The 20114-nt window shown below is 41.9% G+C and overlaps 1 protein-coding gene and 1 pseudogene across 5 annotated transcripts in view; both read left to right on the top strand.

Annotated features, from left to right (window-relative positions):
• ZNF569 (zinc finger protein 569) overlaps positions 1 to 4024 on the top strand; it is a 61816-nt gene extending 57792 nt beyond the window's left edge. For all 5 annotated transcript variants that reach the window (XM_074386424.1, XM_074386423.1, XM_003937425.4 and 2 more), the window contains one exon: positions 163 to 4024. In XM_074386424.1, coding sequence (XP_074242525.1) covers positions 163 to 1985 — 1823 coding nt within the window. In that variant the 3' untranslated portion in view covers positions 1986 to 4024. The remainder of the gene's footprint in view (positions 1 to 162) is intronic.
• A 13630-nt stretch (positions 4025 to 17654) lies between these two features.
• On the top strand, positions 17655 to 17753 carry LOC120362855 (U6 spliceosomal RNA; annotated as a pseudogene).
• The last annotated feature ends 2361 nt before the right edge of the window (positions 17754 to 20114 follow it).

The raw sequence follows: 20114 nt of genomic DNA, 5'->3' as shown, positions 1-20114 counted from the left end.
AATTTCATCCTCAAAACTTCAGTGATAAGAGATACATGCACTTGAATATGTTTTTATCATGGGAGACTAGGCCTTAAACCAAGGATCAATCCCAAAATGTTCTTCATACTACAATATTGGGGAAAAAATTAATAAGTGATATTTATTTGCAATCTATTTTAGGAGAAATATGGGGAGTTGATGAGCATCAGAAAAGCCAGGACAGACTTTTGAGACAAGTTGAAGAAAAATTCCAGAAAACACTGAATGAAGAAAAAGACAATGAATGTCATAAGAAATTTGCAAATGTATTTCCTCTGAACTCTGATTTTTTCCCTTCTAGACACAATCTCTATGAGTATAACTTATTTGGAAAGTGTTTAGAACATAATTTTGACTGTCATAATGATGTGAAATGCCTTATAAGAAAGGAACATTGTGAATATAGTGAACCTGTGAAGTCATACGGTAATAGCTCATCCCATTTTGTCATTACCCCCTTTAAGTGTAATCATTGTGGAAAAGGCTTCACTCAAACTTTGGACCTCATCAGACATCTTAGAATTCATACTGGAGAGAAGCCCTATGAATGTAGTACCTGTAGAAAAGCCTTCAGTCACAAGGAAAAACTTATTAAACATTATAAAATTCACGGTAGGGAGCAGTCTTATGAATGTAATGAATGTGGTAAAGCTTTCATTAAAATGTCAAATCTCATTAGACATCAAAGAATTCATACTGGAGAAAAACCCTATGCATGTAAGGAATGTGAGAAATCCTTTAGCCAGAAATCAAATCTCATTGATCATGAAAAAATTCATACTGGAGAGAAACCTTATGAATGTAATGAGTGTGGAAAAGCATTCAGCCAGAAGCAAAGCCTCATTGCACATCAGAAAGTTCATACTGGGGAGAAACCTTATGCATGTAATGAATGTGGCAAAGCCTTCCCTCGAATTGCATCCCTTGCTCTTCATATGAGAAGTCATACAGGAGAAAAACCTTATAAGTGTGATAAATGTGGTAAAGCCTTCTCTCAGTTTTCCATGCTTATTATACATGTTAGAATTCATACAGGTGAAAAACCCTATGAATGTAATGAGTGTGGAAAAGCCTTCTCCCAGAGCTCAGCCCTTACTGTACATATGAGAAGTCACACTGGTGAGAAACCCTATGAATGTAAGGAATGCAGAAAAGCCTTCAGCCACAAGAAAAACTTCATTACACACCAGAAAATCCACACTAGAGAGAAACCTTATGAGTGTAATGAATGTGGGAAAGCTTTTATACAGATGTCAAATCTTGTTAGACACCAGAGAATTCATACTGGGGAAAAACCCTATATATGTAAGGAATGTGGGAAGGCCTTTAGCCAGAAATCAAATCTCATTGCTCATGAAAAAATTCATTCTGGAGAGAAACCCTATGAATGCAATGAATGTGGTAAAGCCTTCAGCCAAAAGCAAAACTTTATTACACATCAAAAAGTTCATACTGGAGAGAAACCTTATGATTGCAATGAATGTGGTAAAGCGTTCTCTCAAATTGCATCTCTTACCCTCCATTTGAGAAGTCATACAGGGGAAAAGCCTTATGAATGTGATAAATGTGGTAAAGCCTTCTCTCAGTGCTCACTGCTTAATTTACATATGAGAAGTCACACAGGTGAGAAGCCCTATGTATGTAATGAATGTGGGAAAGCCTTCTCTCAAAGAACTTCCCTTATTGTGCACATGAGAGGTCATACAGGTGAAAAACCCTATGAATGTAATAAATGTGGAAAAGCCTTCTCCCAAAGCTCATCCCTTACTATACATATACGAGGACACACAGGTGAGAAACCCTTTGACTGTAGTAAATGTGGAAAAGCCTTCTCTCAAATCTCATCTCTTACACTTCATATGAGAAAACATACAGGTGAGAAGCCTTATCACTGTATTGAGTGTGGCAAGGCTTTCAGCCAGAAGTCACACCTTGTTAGACACCAGAGAATTCACACTCATTAGAACCCTATGAATATGTGAACATGGCAAAGCTTTCTGAAGGAATTAACACCTCATTGCACATTACATGATCATTTCTAGAGTAGAAACCTATGAATGTGGAATAGCCTTCTGAAAAAGCCACAAATTTATGAAACATTAGAGAATTCTACCAAGGTGACAAATTCTATAATGAAAAAGCTGATTATCAGAAACTTTCAGCAGACATCTTATTAATAATATTTAATCAGCATTCTCATTGAAATCTGAAACAAGTTACCTGCCATCAGCATAACCACACAATACTTGAGCTCCTGGCCAATGTATAAAGGAAAACAAGGTTGGGAAAACCAAGAGTCAGTGAAGAACTATAAAAGTAACTTTTGTACAAGACATAGTTAATTAGAAAATATGTTGGTAGAAAAACCTAAGAATAAACAACAATGAATTATTAGGTATTTATAAAGTCACAAAACATATTGAAGGGCACAAAAGAACACCTGAAAATGGCATTTTATCTGAAAAGACTTGACATTGTCAAAATATAATTTCTCTCCCAAATCTCTAAGTTTAATATACTTCCACTCAAAGTTTATCAGTTTCAAAGAACTTTAAAAACTTATCCAAAAATTTTATATGGAAAAGTAAATAAACACAAATAGCTGAAACCAATTTGACAAAGCAAAATAGAGAAGACATGCTCTAATATTAGATATATCACGTACTTATTTAAAGCTGTTGTCATTTAAACAGTGTGTTAGTGAATAAATCAAGCAGTAGTAAGATAATGAGGATTGATAACAAAAATCCAACCAGATACGGGAATTCTGTGTCTGACAGTGCTATTGAAATCGCTGAGGAATGAATGGCTTATTTAATAAATGCAAGGTTCATAGGAGAAAAATTTTAGCTTTCTACCTTATATACAAAAATAAAATCCAACTAAAGACCAGAATATAAAAAGCAAAATTCTAAAACTATGAGGAAAGTAGAATGTATTACTTTAGGGCCGGGCGCGGTGGCTCACGCCTATAATCCCAGCACTTTGGGAGGCCGAGGCGGGTGGATCATGAGGTCAAGAGATCAAGACCATCCTGGTCAACAAGGTGAAACCACGTCTCTACTAAAAACACAAAAAGTTAGCTGGGCATGGTGGTACGTGCCTGTAATCCCAGCTACTCAGGAGGCTGAGACAGGAGAATTGCCTGAACCCAGGAGGCGAAGGTTGCAGTGAGCTGAGATGGCGCCATTGCACTCCAGCCTGGGTAGCAAGAGCAAAACCCCATCTCAAAAAAAAGAAAAAAAAAAAGAATGTATTACTTTAGGGTAACAGGATTTCTTTAAAAGCACATAAACGTGGAATGGTCCATTGAATTTTGGTTTGCTGGCCTCACAGGCACCTACAAATGTAAACAAAGAGATGGAGATCACCGTGTTCCTGAATCAAGGTTTGTACTGCCCAAAATTGGATATAACAAATTTTTTATCAATTGTGGAACAGATTAATACGTGTGATTATTTCTGTGATAAAATATACAGAAGTTAGAAACAAAATCTACATATAGTTACATGAATAGATTACAATATATAATGTTGAGAGAAAAAATTAAAATGCATAACAGAACACAGTATAACATTTCTATAATTTAATAACGTTGTGGAAAGAACAGTACTATATATTGGTCATGGATCCATATACGACGTTGGTTGCCTTTTGGGATGTGGAAAAGGTTTGGTGGGAGTTGCTATATTTATCTGTAATATTTCTTTAATAAAAGAGTAAAAGCAAATGTAACAGTGGTGACAAAGCTGGTTGTCCAAATTATATCGGTTTAAAAATTTTTTTTCTTGCCTTTTTTTCCCTAATTTTTCTAAAATAAATCAAATGGATGGGGGAAACCTGGGCCTGGAGAAACAATTTTAAAATGGCTTCTTAATCTTGATAAGATCCTAACATGTACAGAAAATTCTCTTTACATAAAACATGCCTGACAAGGTATTATTTTGTTTACTGTCTCTTCATGTTAATTGGAATAATAAAATCAGCAATACTTTAGCATTTATTTGAGGGAATTTTAAATTTTATCCTAAATTTTTTTTTCTGGTTCAAAGGCATATAGGAACAAAACATTATTGGGATAACTATCCATTTGGGGAAAAAAAATCCACCTTCATTGGGGTTGGCTTTGGAGTGTGGGAAAGAGACCATTCATGCATACTGTAAAATGTGGTTTACATTCTAATACATCAAGCCAAGGATAGTTACTGGTGTTAAAGTAGGAGCAATTTCTATATATGTCAACAAAGCTTGCTTTATTTCTGGATCAATAAATGGGGATGCAGATGCTGGTGATTTTACATATGCCAGGTAAGGGCCCAGTGGAAAGTGAAAAATTCACTTCATCCTGTTCCACAGATGTTTGATATGCAGGCCTCTCATGTAATTATGCTGCAGCTAGGCACAGTGGTGACTCACACCTATAATCCCAGCACTTTGGGATGCCAAGGCAGGAGGATCATTTGAGGTCAGAAGTTTGACACCACCCTGGCCAACATGGTGGAACCCCGTCTCTACTAAAAATACAAAAATTAGCTGGGTGTGGTGGCATTTGCTTGTAATCCCAGCTAGTTGGGAGGCTGAGGCATGAGAATCACTTGAACCCGGGAGGCAAAAGTTGCAGTGAGCCAACATTATGCCACTGCACTCCAGCCTGGGCGACAGAGTGAGACTCCATCTCAATAAAACCAAAAAAAATACAAATATGTTTCCTCCAATTTCATTTTCTGTGAATAGTCTATTCATATATTATGTTTTTTTCTACTGGAACTTTAAAAAATGTTTTTCTTAGAAACAATTAAAGATTTATAGGAAGTTATACAAATAATATCCTATAGTACTATTTAGTCCTTGTACCTTAGGCTTCGTTTTTCCTAATGGTAACATGTAATAGGCAGTATCAAATTTAACATTGGTACAATCCACAAACATTATCAGTTTTATGTGCACTTGTGTATGTGTCTATATAGTTTTACACAATTTTATCTCATGTGCAGATAAGTGTCACCCTCAACAGACAACATATAAAACTTGTAACACCACAAAGATCGCTTGTTCTATCCATTTATAGTCACACCCATCTTCCTGTCCTCTCCTCACTTCCCATCCCTAACCCCTGGCAATTACTAATCTAATCTCTATCGTTTTTTCATAATGGATTTTTTTCTTATTTTTTTTTTTTGTGTGTGTTATATTCTGGACACAAATCCTTTGTCAGTTACTTGCATGTTAAAAATACTGTTTTCGGCCGGGCGCGGTGGCTCACACCTGTAATCCCAGCACTTTGGGAGGCCGAGGTGGGTGGATCACGAGGTCAAGAAATTGAGACCATCCTGGTCAACATAGTGAAACCCTGTCTCTACTAAAAATACAAAAAATTAGCTGGGCATGGTAGCGCGTGCCTGTAATCTCAGCTACTCAGGAGGCTGAGGCAGGAGAATTGCCTGAACCCAGGAGACAGACGGAGGTTGCAGTGAGCTGAGATCGCGCCATTGCACTCCAGCCTGGGTAACGAGCGAAACTCCGTCTCAAAAAAAAAAAAAAAAAAAAAAAAATGTTTTCAGTTTATTTCAGATACAAATTTTAAAGCTGAATGTGAAAATTATCTAGTCTATGATACATTTTGAGGGTTTTTTTTTTTTTTTTCTTTTTTGAGACAAAGGACAGAGTTTCACTCTTGTTGCCCAGGCTGGAATGCAATGGCGCAATCTTGGCTCACCACAACCTTCGCCTCCTTGGTTCAAGCAGTCAAGCAGTTCTGCTGCCTCAGCCTCCCGAGTAGTTGTGATTACAGGCATGCGCCACCATGCCTGACTAATTTTTTGTGGTTTTGGTAGAGACGGGGTTTCACCATGTTGGTCAGGCTGGTCTCAAACTCCCAACCTCAGATGATCCACCCACCTCGGCCTCCCAAAGTGCTGGGATTACAGGCATGAGCCACCATACCTGGCCGAGTTAATTTCCTATAAGGAATATACAGGTCAAGGTTCGTTTTTTGGATGTCTAGTTTTACAATGCTATTCATTGAAAAAAATATTTTTTCTCCATTAAATTGCTTGGCCTACTTGTATGCTTCTGAATGCTCTTCCTTTCCATCAGTCTATGCATCTATCCCTCTATCAGTGCCACAATGTCTTGATTACTGTAGCTATATAGTGATTCCTCTCACTTTATTTTTATTTTTTAGGCAGGGTCTCACTCCTGTCACCCAGGCTGGAGTGCAGTGGCGCAGTCACAGATCCCTGCAGTCTCAAGTTCCCAGAATCAAATGAGTCTCCCAGCCGAGTAGCTGAGACTACAGGTGTGTGTCACCACAATCAGCTAATTTTGTATTTTTAGTAGAGATGGTTTTGCCATGTTGCCCAGGCTGGTCTCAAACTCTTGGGCTCAAGGAATCCTCCAGCCTTGGCCTCCCAGAATGCTGGAATTACAGGTGTGAGCCACTACACCTGACCTGTTACTTATTTTCAAAATTCATTTATTCCACCTTCTTTGCTTTTTAATATAAATTTTTGGATCAGCCTATGTTTTCAAAAACCCTGCTTAAATTTTGATCAAAATTGCATTAAGCCTTTATTTCATTGGATGAAGAATGGAAATCTTTACTGAGCCTTCCACTCCATAAGCATAATATGTATCTTAATTTATGTAGGTCTTTGATTTCTTCAGTTTTCATCATTGTTTTATAGTTTTAATCATTGTTGTGTCATTTTTAGCTCCTGTAAATGTACTACATTTAAACTTAACTGCTTCACTGGATGTGTGTGTTGTGACATTCTTGTTTGTAAATTCCTTTGAATTTTCTATGTAGAAAATAATACAGTCTGCAAATAGGGCCAGTTACATTTTGTTCTTTCCAATCTATATGCTTTCTGTTTACATTTCTGGCCTTATACTTCTGGAATGGGATTAAATTTTAAAGCTGACTTCTGGGAGAAAGTCAGTTAAGCAGTCATCAAAGGCTAAAACATAAGAGGCAGTGAAAACATACAAAGGGAGGCAAGGGTTGAAAAGAAACCACTGGGTACCATGCTCACTACGTGGATGACAGGATCATTTGTACCCCAAACCTCAGCATCACACAATATACCCAGGTAAAAACCTGCACATGTACCCCCTGAGTCTAAAATAAAAAAAATTTTAAAGGCCAGGCGCAGTGGCTTACACCTGTAATCGCAGCACATTGGGAGGCCAGGGAAGGAGGATCATGAGGTCATCCTGGCCAACATGGTGAAATCCCATCTCTACTAAAATACAAAAAATTAGCTGGGCATGGTGGCATGCACCTGTAGTCCCAGCTACTTGGAAGGCTGAGGCAGAAGAACTGCTTGAACAGGGAGGCAGAGGTTGCAGTGAGCCAAGGTCGCACCACTGCACTCCAGCCAGGCGACAGAGCAAGACTCTGTCTCAAAAAAATAATAATTTTTTTAAAAAGAGATAATATTTAAAGGAGAAATGGGATTGGCCTATACTAGAGTAACAGTCACTTTTACGGAGAGAATTCCATAGTTTTTAATCCCAGAAGTAGCCTGAGTTTCAAAGAACCTAACTGAGATAGGGAATCTGGGTGGAGCTTTGCTCCCATCAGCCAACAGCAGGAAGGATCAGGTGTAAATACTATGGGAATCTAACTAGAGATTCCTTCCTGGAATCCCAGTTGAAAGCTGATAATTAAGGTCTCTATCAGTTCTCCTGACCTCAAGTGATTTACCTGCCCCTGCCTCCCAAAGTGCAGGGATTACAGGCATGGGCCACCAGCCTGGCAGGCTCTCTATCAGTCCTAAACATTTCTCTTGAGCCATGTACATGAATCCAAGAAAGTCCCTTTCTCATGTAAGTTCCACAACACCATAATAAGGGTACTACATGGGTACACATGGACATAAAGATGGAAACTGCAGACAGTGGGGACTATTAGAGAGCGGGTGGAGTGGAGTAAGAGCTAAAATACCTGTTGGATACCATGCTCACCACTTGCGTGACAGGATCATTTGTACCCCAAACCTTGGCATCATGCAGTACATCCATGGAACAAACCTGTACATGTACTCCCTGAATCTAAAATAAAAGTTGATTTTTTTTTTTTTTTTTGAGACGGAGTCTCACTGTCACCAGGCTGGAGTGCAGTGGTGTGATCACAGCTCACCACCACCTCGGCCTCACGAGTTCAGGCGACTCTCCTGCCTCAGGGATTACAGGTGTGCACCACCACGACCAGCTAATGTTTGTATTTTTAGTACAGACAGGGTTTCACCATGTTGACCAGGATGGTCTCAATCTCCTAACCTCATGATCCACCCACCTCAGCCTCTAAAAGTGCTGAGATTACAGGCGTGGGCCACAATGCCCGGCCAAGTAGAAATTTTTTTTTAAGGTACAACAGCAAAAATCAAAACTGATTCCTGAAGTCCGCCCTGTGATTTTTTTCAGGTGTGGCCCGTTGTGTGTGCAGGAAAACAGAAATCAAAGCAGCAGTAGGGGGTGAAGTGGGGATCAATTTTAGGTCTAATCTATGGTATGAAAAGAACATAGGTAATTCCAATAAAATTCTGATGGTAGAATAGGGTGATAGAATATATGTGCTTTTATGAAATTAAATGAGGCCAAGTGTGGTGGCTCACACTTGTATTCCCAGAACTTTTGAGAGGCCAAGGGGGGAAAATTGCTTGAGCCGAGAGTTTGAGACCAGCCTGGACAGGCAAAACTCTGTCTCTACTTTTTTAAAAAAAAAAATAGCTGGACATGGTGGTATACAACTGTAATCCCAGCTACTTGGGAGGCTGACGCAGAAGAATAAATTGAGGCTGGGCGTTGGGTGAGTTTGAGGCTGCAGTGAGCTATGGTCATGCCACTGCACTCCAGCCTGGGCAACAGAGTGAGACCCTGTTTCTATTTTAAAAGAGAGAGGAAGACACCCTGTTGTGTCTCTATTTGAGAGAGAGAGAGAGAAAGAGAAGAGAGAAAGAGAAGAGAGAGAGGAGGGGGAGAGAGAGAGAGAGAGACCACAACCAGGCTGAGTTGTGTTGTAGAGCAAGTGTTGAGTGTCATCATGAATTGACCCTGCAATACTTTTGTGTAGATGAAAGTACAATTTGGGGAAAGTATTACCTTAAAAACACTGAGTGACAGGGATGATGACAGGTTCAGTTGTTTCTTTCCTCTCCCACTTCCCCCTTGGACTTGCAGTTCATGGGAGCGTGCCACAACTTCTGTGCTGGAGGTTTATGCTCATCAAGCCCACCTCATTAACACCATTTCTGCACTCTTCTGCAGAAATGTCCCAGTCTCTCCTTGTAGACAGTGTCACTCTTCTTACAGGTGACATGGTAATGACACCTCCACAGGGAGAGGAGAGCCATAAATACAGTACCCTTGCCTGTGCTATAAGATACCCCATGTACATCCCAGTAACACATTCCTGCCTACAGTTATAAGCAGCAGAGGCTCATCCAGACACTCATTTAGAAAGTACAACATGAGAAAGAGAGGTCTCTCCTGGAGAGAAGTTTGGCTTAGGGCTGTATTTTTGGAGCAATAGGTGCTTTCCTCTGCCTTACTTCAAGAAACCTCCACATGCCCAGAGCCCAGTTTACCTGGAATAAACTGGATTGTGTTGTAGGATCCACGTAATGGCCAAGAGGAACCCACATCAGACCAGAATATATGACATGGCTTCACAGATCTGTGTCACAGTTATATTTATTCCAAATTCACCATGGGATGAAACTGTCTCTCCTTAATATAATCCCAGCCACGAAAGGCAAAAGCCACTGAGCCCTTACCAGCACCACCATCTCTTCTTTTTAATAAGATAAAAAAATCTGCTCATTATGTCAGAACCAAGAGAACTGGTCTTATGCTGAAAATATGATTTGGTATTCAAAGATTTGTTTAGGACCTAAAAATACTTAAACATGTAAAGGATTAACATCTATGAATGTGGCTGGGCGCGGTGGCTCACGCCTGTAATCCCAGCAGTTGGAGGCTGAGGCGGGCGGATCACTAGGTCAGAAGTTTGAGAGCAGGTTGACCAACATGGTGAAACATCGTCTCTACTAAAAATACAAAAATTAGCTGGGCGTGGTAGCGCACACCTGTAATCCCAGCTACTCAGGAGGCTGAGGCAGGAGAATCACTTGAACCTGGGAGGTGGAGGTTGCAGTGAGCCCAGATCACGCCACTACACTCCAGCTTGGGTAACAGAGTAAGACTCCATCTCAAAAACAAAAAAATACATGAATGCATACACTCAGAGACACGCAGACTACATGTGTACACGTGCCCATGACCCCTGTGGAACCATCATTCTTGTTTTCTACCCTTTGAATAGGGTATTTTGTAATGGCTGGGTTACTCCCATCAGGAAGTACTGGCTCAACTTTTTGAGTATTTGTGAGGTTGTGGGTATGTGTTGCTCATACTTGTGGCTTTCTAAATAAATTAGAATGGGCCCCTCCTCTGCTACTGTTTAACAAGAGAGTGAAAAGGCAAATGACCTTGTATCCAGTCTCCAGTTCTTAAGTCACAGAGGTAAATCGAACACAGTGTTAATTTGGGAGACTTGTACAATCGTTCCTTCTCCAATTTCCACACTTCTAGAGGAATACAAATAATGGATGACAAGTTAAGAGTAAGTATTAAATATTATTCTTGCTAATATTTATATTAGTCAACTTATAAAAGCCATAAATAAATGTAAGATGTGACTGTTTTCTGCAATATCTCAGGCGTAATTACCAGGAAAAAGATGGACAGAAGTAGGGAACAAGTTTCTCCTCAATTTTCTGGATATCTAAACCTAACCTAATCTCCCTGGCACCCTCTCCCTCTTCTCTCATCTGGTCTCAAAAACATATAATACAAATCCTGCAGTTTTGTCTTCCATGAATGTCATCTTGCTTTCAAAAAAATCACGTTTCTGGCCAGGTGTGGTGGCTCAAACCTGTAATCCCAGCACTTTGGGAGGCTGAGGCGGGTAGATCGCCTGAGGTCATGAGTTTGAGACCAACCTGGCCAACATGGTGAAACCCTATCTCTACTAAAAATACAAATACTAGCCAGGTGTGATGGCGCATGCCTGTAATCCCAGCTACTTGGGAGGCTGAGACAGGAGAATCGCTTGAGCCCAGGAGACCACGCCATTGCACTGCAGCCTGGGAAACAAGAGTGAAACTCTGTCTTAAAAAAAAAAGGATGCTTCCTTAAAACACTATCACTCTTTGTGTCTCTGGGTATAGACTCTGTCTTTGAATGCTCTAACATGTTTTACCCTGTTCACATGTACTGAATACAATTCCGCTAGAGAAAAAAAAGAAATCCATCAGATTTGTTTCATTATTTACACTATCATCTTCCATGTCCTGAGTTCAAAGAATGGAGCTGATTATGTCTAACATTCCCTAGGGCTTAAAATAAGGCCTAAGTTGAGGATTTTAATTTTAAGGTCACTTAGTACTATCTGTAGGGATGTTTGGAAGGAAGGTTTTTTGGATAATTTTTTTTTTTGAGACGGAGTCTTGCTCTGTCACCAGGCTGCAGTGCAATGGCGTGATGCGGCTCGCTGCAACCTCTGCCTCTTGGGTTCAAGCGATTCCCCTGCCTCAGCCTCCCAAGTAGCTGGGATTACAGGCACACACCACCACAACCAGCTTTTTTTTTTTTTTTTTTTTTGGTATTTTAGTAGAGATGGGGTTTCACCATATTGGCCAGGAGAGTCTCGATCTCCTGACTTCATGATCTGCCCGCCTCGGCCTCCCAAGGTGCAGGGATTACAGGCGTGAGCCACCCTGCCTGGCCAATTTTTTGGATAATTTTTTCAAGAAGTCTATCTTTATCATTTAACCAAAATGAGTTTGTGGTTAATCCTCTCTGGCCCTACCACTTTAACCAGAATATTCTACCCCTCTCTGAATACACAGCACTGTCTTTATACACTATCATAGCACTTACCAAACTTAAGTGGAATCACAGGTAGAAACTGTAATCCAAAATCTTCTGCACTGCAGTCTAGATACATGTATTCTCAATCATTGGTTCATGATACGTGTCATTAGGCAACTTTGACAATATAGCAAACCTCTCCGAACCCCAATTTTCACACTGATAAAATCAGAATTCTATGACTCACCTTACACATTTTGGAGATGCATTGAACACAAGTGGAAACTTATAAATGCCGGCTCATGTGGACTCAGCACTGGCCCATGTTCCTGCGCTGTTCACTTCAGGCGTATGTGTGTGACATGGGATGTGTCAGTGCTCACATCGGTGCTCTCCACAGAACAGAACCAATAGAATACAGGTACATGTGTGCATGTAAACGTGTGTTTTGTTTATTTACTGTTAATCCTTGAACAACCGGGGGTTGGGGACACCGCCACCATGCAATGAAAATCTGTCCATAACTTAACTGCCAATAGCCTACTGATGACTGGAAACCTTACTGATACATAAGTCAATTAACACATTTTGTAGAAGTATTATACACTGTCTTTTTACAATAAAATAAGCTAGAGAAAAGAAAATGTTAAGAAATCATAAGGGAAAGAAGGTACTGTTCATTAAATGGAAGTGGATTATCATAAAGGTTTTCATCGTCATCTTCACATTGAGCAGGACGAGGGGAAGGAGGAAGAGGAGGGGCTGGTTTTGCTCAGAGGTGGCAGAAGTGGAAGTGATGGAGGAGGCAGGAGTGGAGGATGGAGACGCAGTCATCCTTGGGGTAACTTTATGGAAATACATCATCATTTCTCTGACTTTGTTGCTTTTTTGTTTCTCTAAGAATGTTTCTATATGGCACCCAACTTTCTCCCACCATTTGCTTTAGTTTCAGTGCCTGTACCGCAGAAGGGTCCATGTTAAAAGGAAGTCAAAAGCAGTTCTGAGTAACTGGAACCCTTCTGCCAGCTTGTCTACTGTCAGTGTTTTCTGGCACTGCTGCTTCTTGCCTTTGTCTCCGTGTCTGGTGCTGCTTCAGAAGAAGCATGCATCTCCAGCACGTCATCGGCTGTTAATTCCTCTGGTGTCGTATCTGCTAGCTCCTTAATTTTTTCAAAGACCCCTCACCTCTCACCTCTTTTTTCATATTGACAGTCTCTTTCTCTTTCATAATGTCCTTGACTGGCTGTCATAAATCCCATCAAGTCATGCACAACATCTAGACACAGTTTTCTCCAGCAGGAATTTATTGTTTTGGTTTGATGGCTTTCATAGCAGTTTCTATAACAATGTTGGCATCTTGAGTGGTGTAATCCTTCCAGACTTTCACAGTGTTCTATCAGGGTTCTTTTCTACAGCATTAACAATCCCTTCTATAGAGTACCATGTATAATGAGCCTTGATGGGCCCTTACGTCCCCCAGTCTAGAGGCCAAATTAGAGATACTTTGTTTGGATGCAAGCAAACCATTTTGACATCTTCAGTGTTAAACTCATCGGGCTCTGGGTGGTCAGGAGCATTGTCCAAGATCAAAATAATTTTCAAAGGCAGTCTCTTACTGGCAAGATACTTCCTGATCTCAGGGACAAAGTGTCACTGGAACCAATCCAGGAGAAGGGTTCCAGTTGTCAGACCTTCTTGTTATACAGCCAGATGACTGACAGCTGGTACTCTCTTTTCCCTTCCAGGCTGAGGGGTTAGCAGATTTATAGATAAGGGCAGAGCTCATCATAAACCCAACTGCATTTGCACAAAACAGTAGTTATCCTATCCATTCCTGCCTGAAATCCTGCTGCACACTTCTCTTCCTTACTAATGAAGGTCCTTTGTGGCTTTTTTTCCCCAGAATAGGGCACTTTTGTCTTCATTAAAAGCCTATTTGGAGGACCAGGATGATGTCTTATGCCTGTAATCCTAGCACTTTCAGAGGCCAAGGTGGGTAGATCATCTGAGCTTAGGAGTTTGAGACCAGCCTGAGGAACTCCTAAGCTGATGGGTTAAACCCCATCTCTACCAAAAATACAGAAAATTAGCTGGGTGTGGTGGTATGTGCCCGTGGTCCCAGCTACTTGGGAGACTGAGGTGGGAGGATTTCTTGAGCCTGGGAGGCTGAGGTTGCAATGAGCCGATATCACACCACTGCCCTTCAACCTGGGTAACAGAATGAGTCCCTGTCTCAAAAAAATAAAAAGCCATTCATGTAGGGGGCACATGGCAACATATTCAAGCTTATGTACATGGCATTTGAGGTTGGGGCATGGAAAAATACTGAGGCACTGAGTTAATGTTATTTGTGCATGGGAAAGAAACTCCTTGACCCTGAAAACAAGACAGGGTGGAGTGTGTCCTGATAAGGAACCCTGAAAACAGCCTCCTGAGAATGCAGTTTGCATGTGTAAAAGGTCGCAGGTGCCTCAGTAACCCACCTCAAATGACCATCTAGTGGATGTTTGTAGTTAATACAAGCCCCTTCAATAAATACTTGGTGGACAGTTGCTCCTGGGGCACTCTCTCTCAGAAGAGCTACCCTCTAGCCCTGCTCAGCTGGAATTGTCTGAGTACTTCATTCTCGGCCTTCACTGCAAGTTATAAGCTCTGCAGGTGGTGCCTGCGATGTGATTGCCTTGAAGTTACGCATGAAGGAGGAGAGCTCATCAGTTTTTGGGGAATCCCGGTAAGGGACAGTCCTGACTCCCATCAGGAGGATGAGATGCAAGCGTGAAGTATCAGGGGTTAGGTTATCATGGGTCAAGAAATGATCAAAGAGCAGAAAGGTTTTAATCTTTTTTTTTTTTTTTTTTTTTTTGAGATGGAGTTTCGCTCTTGTTACCCAGGCTGGAGTGCAATGGCACGATCTCAGCTCACCGCAACCTCCGCCTCCTGGGTTCAGGCAATTCTCCTGCCTCAGCCTCCTGAGTAGCTGGGATTACAGGCACGTGCCATCATGCCCAGCTGATTTTTTTATTTTTAGTAGAGACGGCATTACACCATGTTGACCAGGATGGTCTCAATCTCCTGACCTCGTGATCCACCCGCCTCAGCCTCCCAAGAAAGTACTTTTTAAAACAGTGCAACAGCTACTTAAGTGCCCTGTAGAGCCTGGAGCTCTACACAAGGCATTAATTCAGCAGGAATGCCATTGGTTTCCCTATCAAAGAATCTTAGAGTTACTGGAGCAGATAGGTTGCTGCCTGAAAAAGGATATAAGCAAGGTCTCTTTACTACTGTTACTGTTTTGACCACCTGGGCACTGCTGTGCTCTGTGTTGTATCTTCTGTGTTGTATCCTCTTTATCTACCAAATTGCGGTGAGTCAGACTGCCCATCTTCCCCATCTGAAGGGAATTCAGGAGATTTAAAGAGAAAGAAAAGCAGGAACCGGAACAGGGAGAAACTCCTCTCCCGCCTTCATTCCCTTGTATGGGGAATAAGGAAGATATTTTTTCTAGTGAGAATAAGGACACACCGGAGTCTTTTCCTCCCCAAATAGAAAAGCCATTGCCTTATTTTCCTTCACCCTTAAAGGAACCTGCATCTGTTGGCTCTGACCAGCCAACGGCGCCTCCCATCCCCCTTGAGGAGATTGGAGGCTGCCCAAGGAATGGTTCTTGGATAAGACCCCCAATCAACGAACCATCCATATGATCGGGCGGCCACGTCTCCTCGACAGACTTCCCTGTTGGAGGGGTGCCTGCAGGAGGGAAGGAACGTGGCTGAGGATGACTGTTTTCCTAATAAGCAAGTTCTCACTTCCTGCTTCCAGCATTGGCCTTCCCGGCCTTGTCTTTTTCTGTTTCCCTGGAGTGTAAGGGAAAGTTGCAAGCTGCCTCCTGGGTTTTATCCCAGAAAGCTCTGGCTTTCTTGCTGCCCACAGAGGCCTGGCGCAGGAGAGTTGCTAAGATGCCATGGAGTGCCCATTTAGTCACTGGCAGTCTAGGCAAGTTGCCACTTTCTGGGTTGGTAGTGACAGAGCGGGGGCCGAGAGGCACAGACCGAGTCCCGGGTGGCTTCAGGCAGCTCCAGCCCCGTCCTAAGAATCCCTTTCACCATAGTCACGTGCCTCAGTAACTGTGCCCAGAAAGCAGCCTGCTGCATCTGTGCTGCGGCTTTTCCTACTTCCGCCACCCCTCGCATGTCTCAGCCAACAAGCAATTCCTTGTCTTCCCTGGTCCCCTGGGGAAAGGGCTAAGAAACAGTCCACGTGCACCCTGACCTTATTAGCCTAAAGTAGGCAGAGGGGTGTGGAGCAGCCTAGAGTACAGAGCTCTAGGGAAGAAGCCTGCTAATAAGGGGCGCTCTCCCATAGCCGTGTATTAAATGCTAACTAGGCTGAGGAGGACAAGCTTTTCGAGCTCCTGTCATCTTCAGAACACGGTGGCTGGGAAACTTCAGAGCAGACCCAGTGCTGCATGTCTGCTCCTCCCCTGAGCCTCTCTGCTTGGGGATAGGAAGAACAACAAAAAGCCCAGTATGTTTCCAGTGCCTTACCCAACAGGGTTGGCTCCAAGCCTGGCTGGCCTGGAGGAGGAGGGGAGTGGCTTACCCTCTTGCCTCCTGCCCCCGCACACTCATACATGCACTCTACCACCTGTTCTTTCTCTGGCCTCTTGCTGCCACTTGTAGTGTAAGAGCAGCAGGAGGCAGGCTGTTAAAACAGAAGCTGCCCAAGGAGCCCAGAGCAGATGAAAGCAGCTCACTTCTTTTTTTTTTTTTTTTTTTTTTTTTTTTTGAGACGGAGTTTCGCTCTTGTTACCCAGGCTGGAGTGCAATGGCGCGATCTTGGCTCACCGCAACCTCCACCTCCTGGGTTCAGGCAATTCTCCTGCCTCAACCTCCTGAGTAGCTGGGATTACAGGCACGCGCCACCATGCCCAGCTAATTTTTTGTATTTTTAGTAGAGATGGGGTTTCACCATGTTGACCTGGATGGTCTCGATTTCTTGACCTCATGATCCACCCGCCTCGGCCTCCCAAAGTGCTGGGATTACAGGCTTGAGCCACTGCGCCCGGCCAAAGCAGCTCACTTCTAAGACATTCTAGCTAACGGCAAATCCAAGAAAATGGCCAACACCTAAAGACATTTAAAAATGTTTTGGGGGTTTTCTAGTTTGTTTTTTTTTACACACTTAAGCTAACTCAACATAGGTTTGTTATCCTGGTGACTTACGGTCACATTCCAATAACTTTCAAGGGCCAAAATATGGTTAAAACTCACTGAAGGCCGGGCGTAGTGGCTCACACCTGTAATCCAAGCACTTTGGAGGCCAAGGCGGGCAGATCACCTGAGATCAGGAGTTCAAAACCAGCCTGACCAACATGGTGAAACCCCATCTTTAAAAAAAAACCCTCAAAATATCCATCCCTTCCATGCCTTAGTTTAACAGGTAGGCTTTATCTTTTGCCATTTCTGTACTTTATGGGCTATTTACCTGTCTCATAAACCCTCTAAACATATACAAAAGACCACAGATTTAATAGCTTTTCTTCTCATAAAGGGGCGCCAATGTTGCATCCAGTTATCGAAATAGAACCCTGCTACTCCTTTCCTACCGTTAAGCAAGGAACAATTTCAGACCCTCTGAGCTTGTGATCTTGATTGGCAAGTAGCAACAGCTGACTTTATTGGTAATATCTGCTTCCATTTACCAGCCTGAAAGCTCCTGAATTCTTTACAAACTATGCCTGTTAAAATGTATCTATTGTGCTGGCTTCAGCAGCACACTTAGTAAAATTGGAAAGATACACAGATTAGCATGGCCCCTTGGCAAGGATGACACGTCGTGAAGAGTTCCATATTTTTTATGCAGCCATGAAAAAGGATGAGTTCATGTCCTTTGCCGGGACATGGATGAAGCCGGAAACCATCATCTCAGCAAACTGACACAAGAACAGAAAACCAAACACCGCATGTTCTCACTCATAAGTGGGTGTTGAACAATGAGAACACACCGATACAGCAAGGGGAACATCACACACTGGGGCCTGTGAGGTGGACTGGGGGGGCACTAGGGAAGGTATAGCAAGGGGTGGGGGGATTGGGGAGGGATAACATTAGGAGAAATACCTAATGCAGATGACGGAGTGATGGATGCAGCAAACTACCAAGGCACGTGTATACCTATTTAACAGTCCCGCACGTTCTGCACATGTACCCCAGAACTTAAAGTATAATTTAAAAAAAAAATTTACCAGACCATCTGTGACAATAAACCCTTTAGAAGCAAGAAAAAAAAAATTACCTATTGTTGTCTCTAAGCCCTTGCTTCATGCCACTACTATCTCTACAGATGGTTCAAAAAAAGAAACTGAAAAGACAGCTATAGTGTAGCAAGATGCCATGCAAAACTGGCAACACAAAATCCAGGAACATTTTTAAACTACGCAGCAGGTGGAGTTAGGTGCCCCAATAATGGCTTTACAAACTTTTCCTCACCAAGACATAAATAGAGTTAGCATTACTCATTTAGATCTTGCACATGTGAAGGGCATTACTAATGAATCTTTACCAGCTTCGTTTCTTACCGCACAGGAGATCCTCTGTGCCCATCATCACCCTCTTTATATCACCCATATTCGCTCTCATTCTTGGTTACCTGGTCCCTTATCAGAAGGGAACGCTTGAGCTGATGCTCTGGTACAACCACAGATGTGGTCTGCAGACTTTACTGCATTTTGCCAGCTCAAGTTGATCATGCTTTTTTTCATCAGAACACTCAAAGTCTTAAACAACAGTTTCATCTAACACTTGCTCAAGCTCGCATGATTATTAAAATTTGTCCTGATTGCCAATGGCATTCTCTCTCTTCTTTTCCGTAGGGCTTGGTGCCAACCCACAGTAGCAACAGAAAGTGGTATGAAATTATCATAGGAGACAGATTTTGGATGATATTATAATGGTGAATGCATGTCATGATCTATTTGTCAAAATCTACAGACTGTACAACACCAACAGTGAACCTTATGGACTTTGAGTGACAGCAATGTATCAATGCTGGCAGGGTGCAGTGGCTCATGTCTGTGATCGCGGCACTTTGGGAGGCCCAGGTGGGCGGATTATGAAGTCAGAAGTTCAAGACCAGCCTGGCCAACATAGTGAAACCCTGTCTCTACTAGAAATACAGAAATTAGCCAGGCATGGTGGCACAGGCCTGTGGTCCCAACTACTCAGGAGGCTGAGGCAGGAGAATCGCTTGAACCCAGGAGGCGGAGGCTGTGGTGAGTGGAGATCACACCACTGCACTCCAGCCTGGACAACAGAGGGAGACTTTTTTTTTTTTTTTTGAGACAAAGTATCAATGTAGATTCAGCAGTTACAACAAATAGACCATGGACAGGAGGTGTTGAGAATGGGGGAGGCCATCGAGGTGCTGGGAGAGGGCATATGGAAAATCTCTGTACTTTCTGCCTAATTTTGTTGTGAACCTAAAACTGCTCTTAAAAAATTAATCTTTGGAAAAAAACACCTGACAATAAGGATTGGTGAGGACAAGAATCAAATGGAAAAATGAACTCATACATTAATAGTGGGAATGTTCACTAACAATATTGGTGAGGCTGAGAACACCTATACCGCAAAGTCCCAAAATACTTCTAGGTATGAACCAGTAAAACCTCTTTCACACATTAACAGCAGTGTTATAGCAACATTGTAGTATCCACCAACAGGAGAGTGAAAATAGACTATTTATACAGCAGTGGTAATATGTGAACTAAAGCTACAAATATCAAGCACAAATAAATTGCATAAATATGTTGAGGGAAAAAAAGCAAGCTGTAGAAGAATTATAGTATATAATACTTAAATACATTTCAAAATCAGGCAAAACAGTAATACTATATTTCAAGGATTCTAAAATGTTATCAGTTACTGACACACTATTATTTTATGTGCAAATAAGAAAAAATACATCATTAAAATATGACACACTGTCAACTGTAAGATGTATTCTGATGTCAGAATGTTAAAATGTGTACTTTAGCATGGATGAAATCCAGAAAATGTTTAGAGACATGTGCACTAAAAGTCTAAGGAAATATATGGGAATGATACTTTTCTAATCCATTATAGCGCTTACCTCTGCAGGAAGAGAGGAACAGAGGGAGGGGTCATATGAGGGAGAGGTTAAAAATAATACAAGGAGGCCTATTATAAAAAGAAAGA

This window comes from Saimiri boliviensis, chromosome 14, assembly GCF_048565385.1.
Source record: "Saimiri boliviensis isolate mSaiBol1 chromosome 14, mSaiBol1.pri, whole genome shotgun sequence".
In the NCBI taxonomy this organism is placed as follows: domain Eukaryota; kingdom Metazoa; phylum Chordata; class Mammalia; order Primates; family Cebidae; genus Saimiri; species Saimiri boliviensis.
The sequence above is the reverse complement of the archived record's forward strand: the minus strand, read 5'-3'. Positions and strand labels throughout refer to the sequence as shown.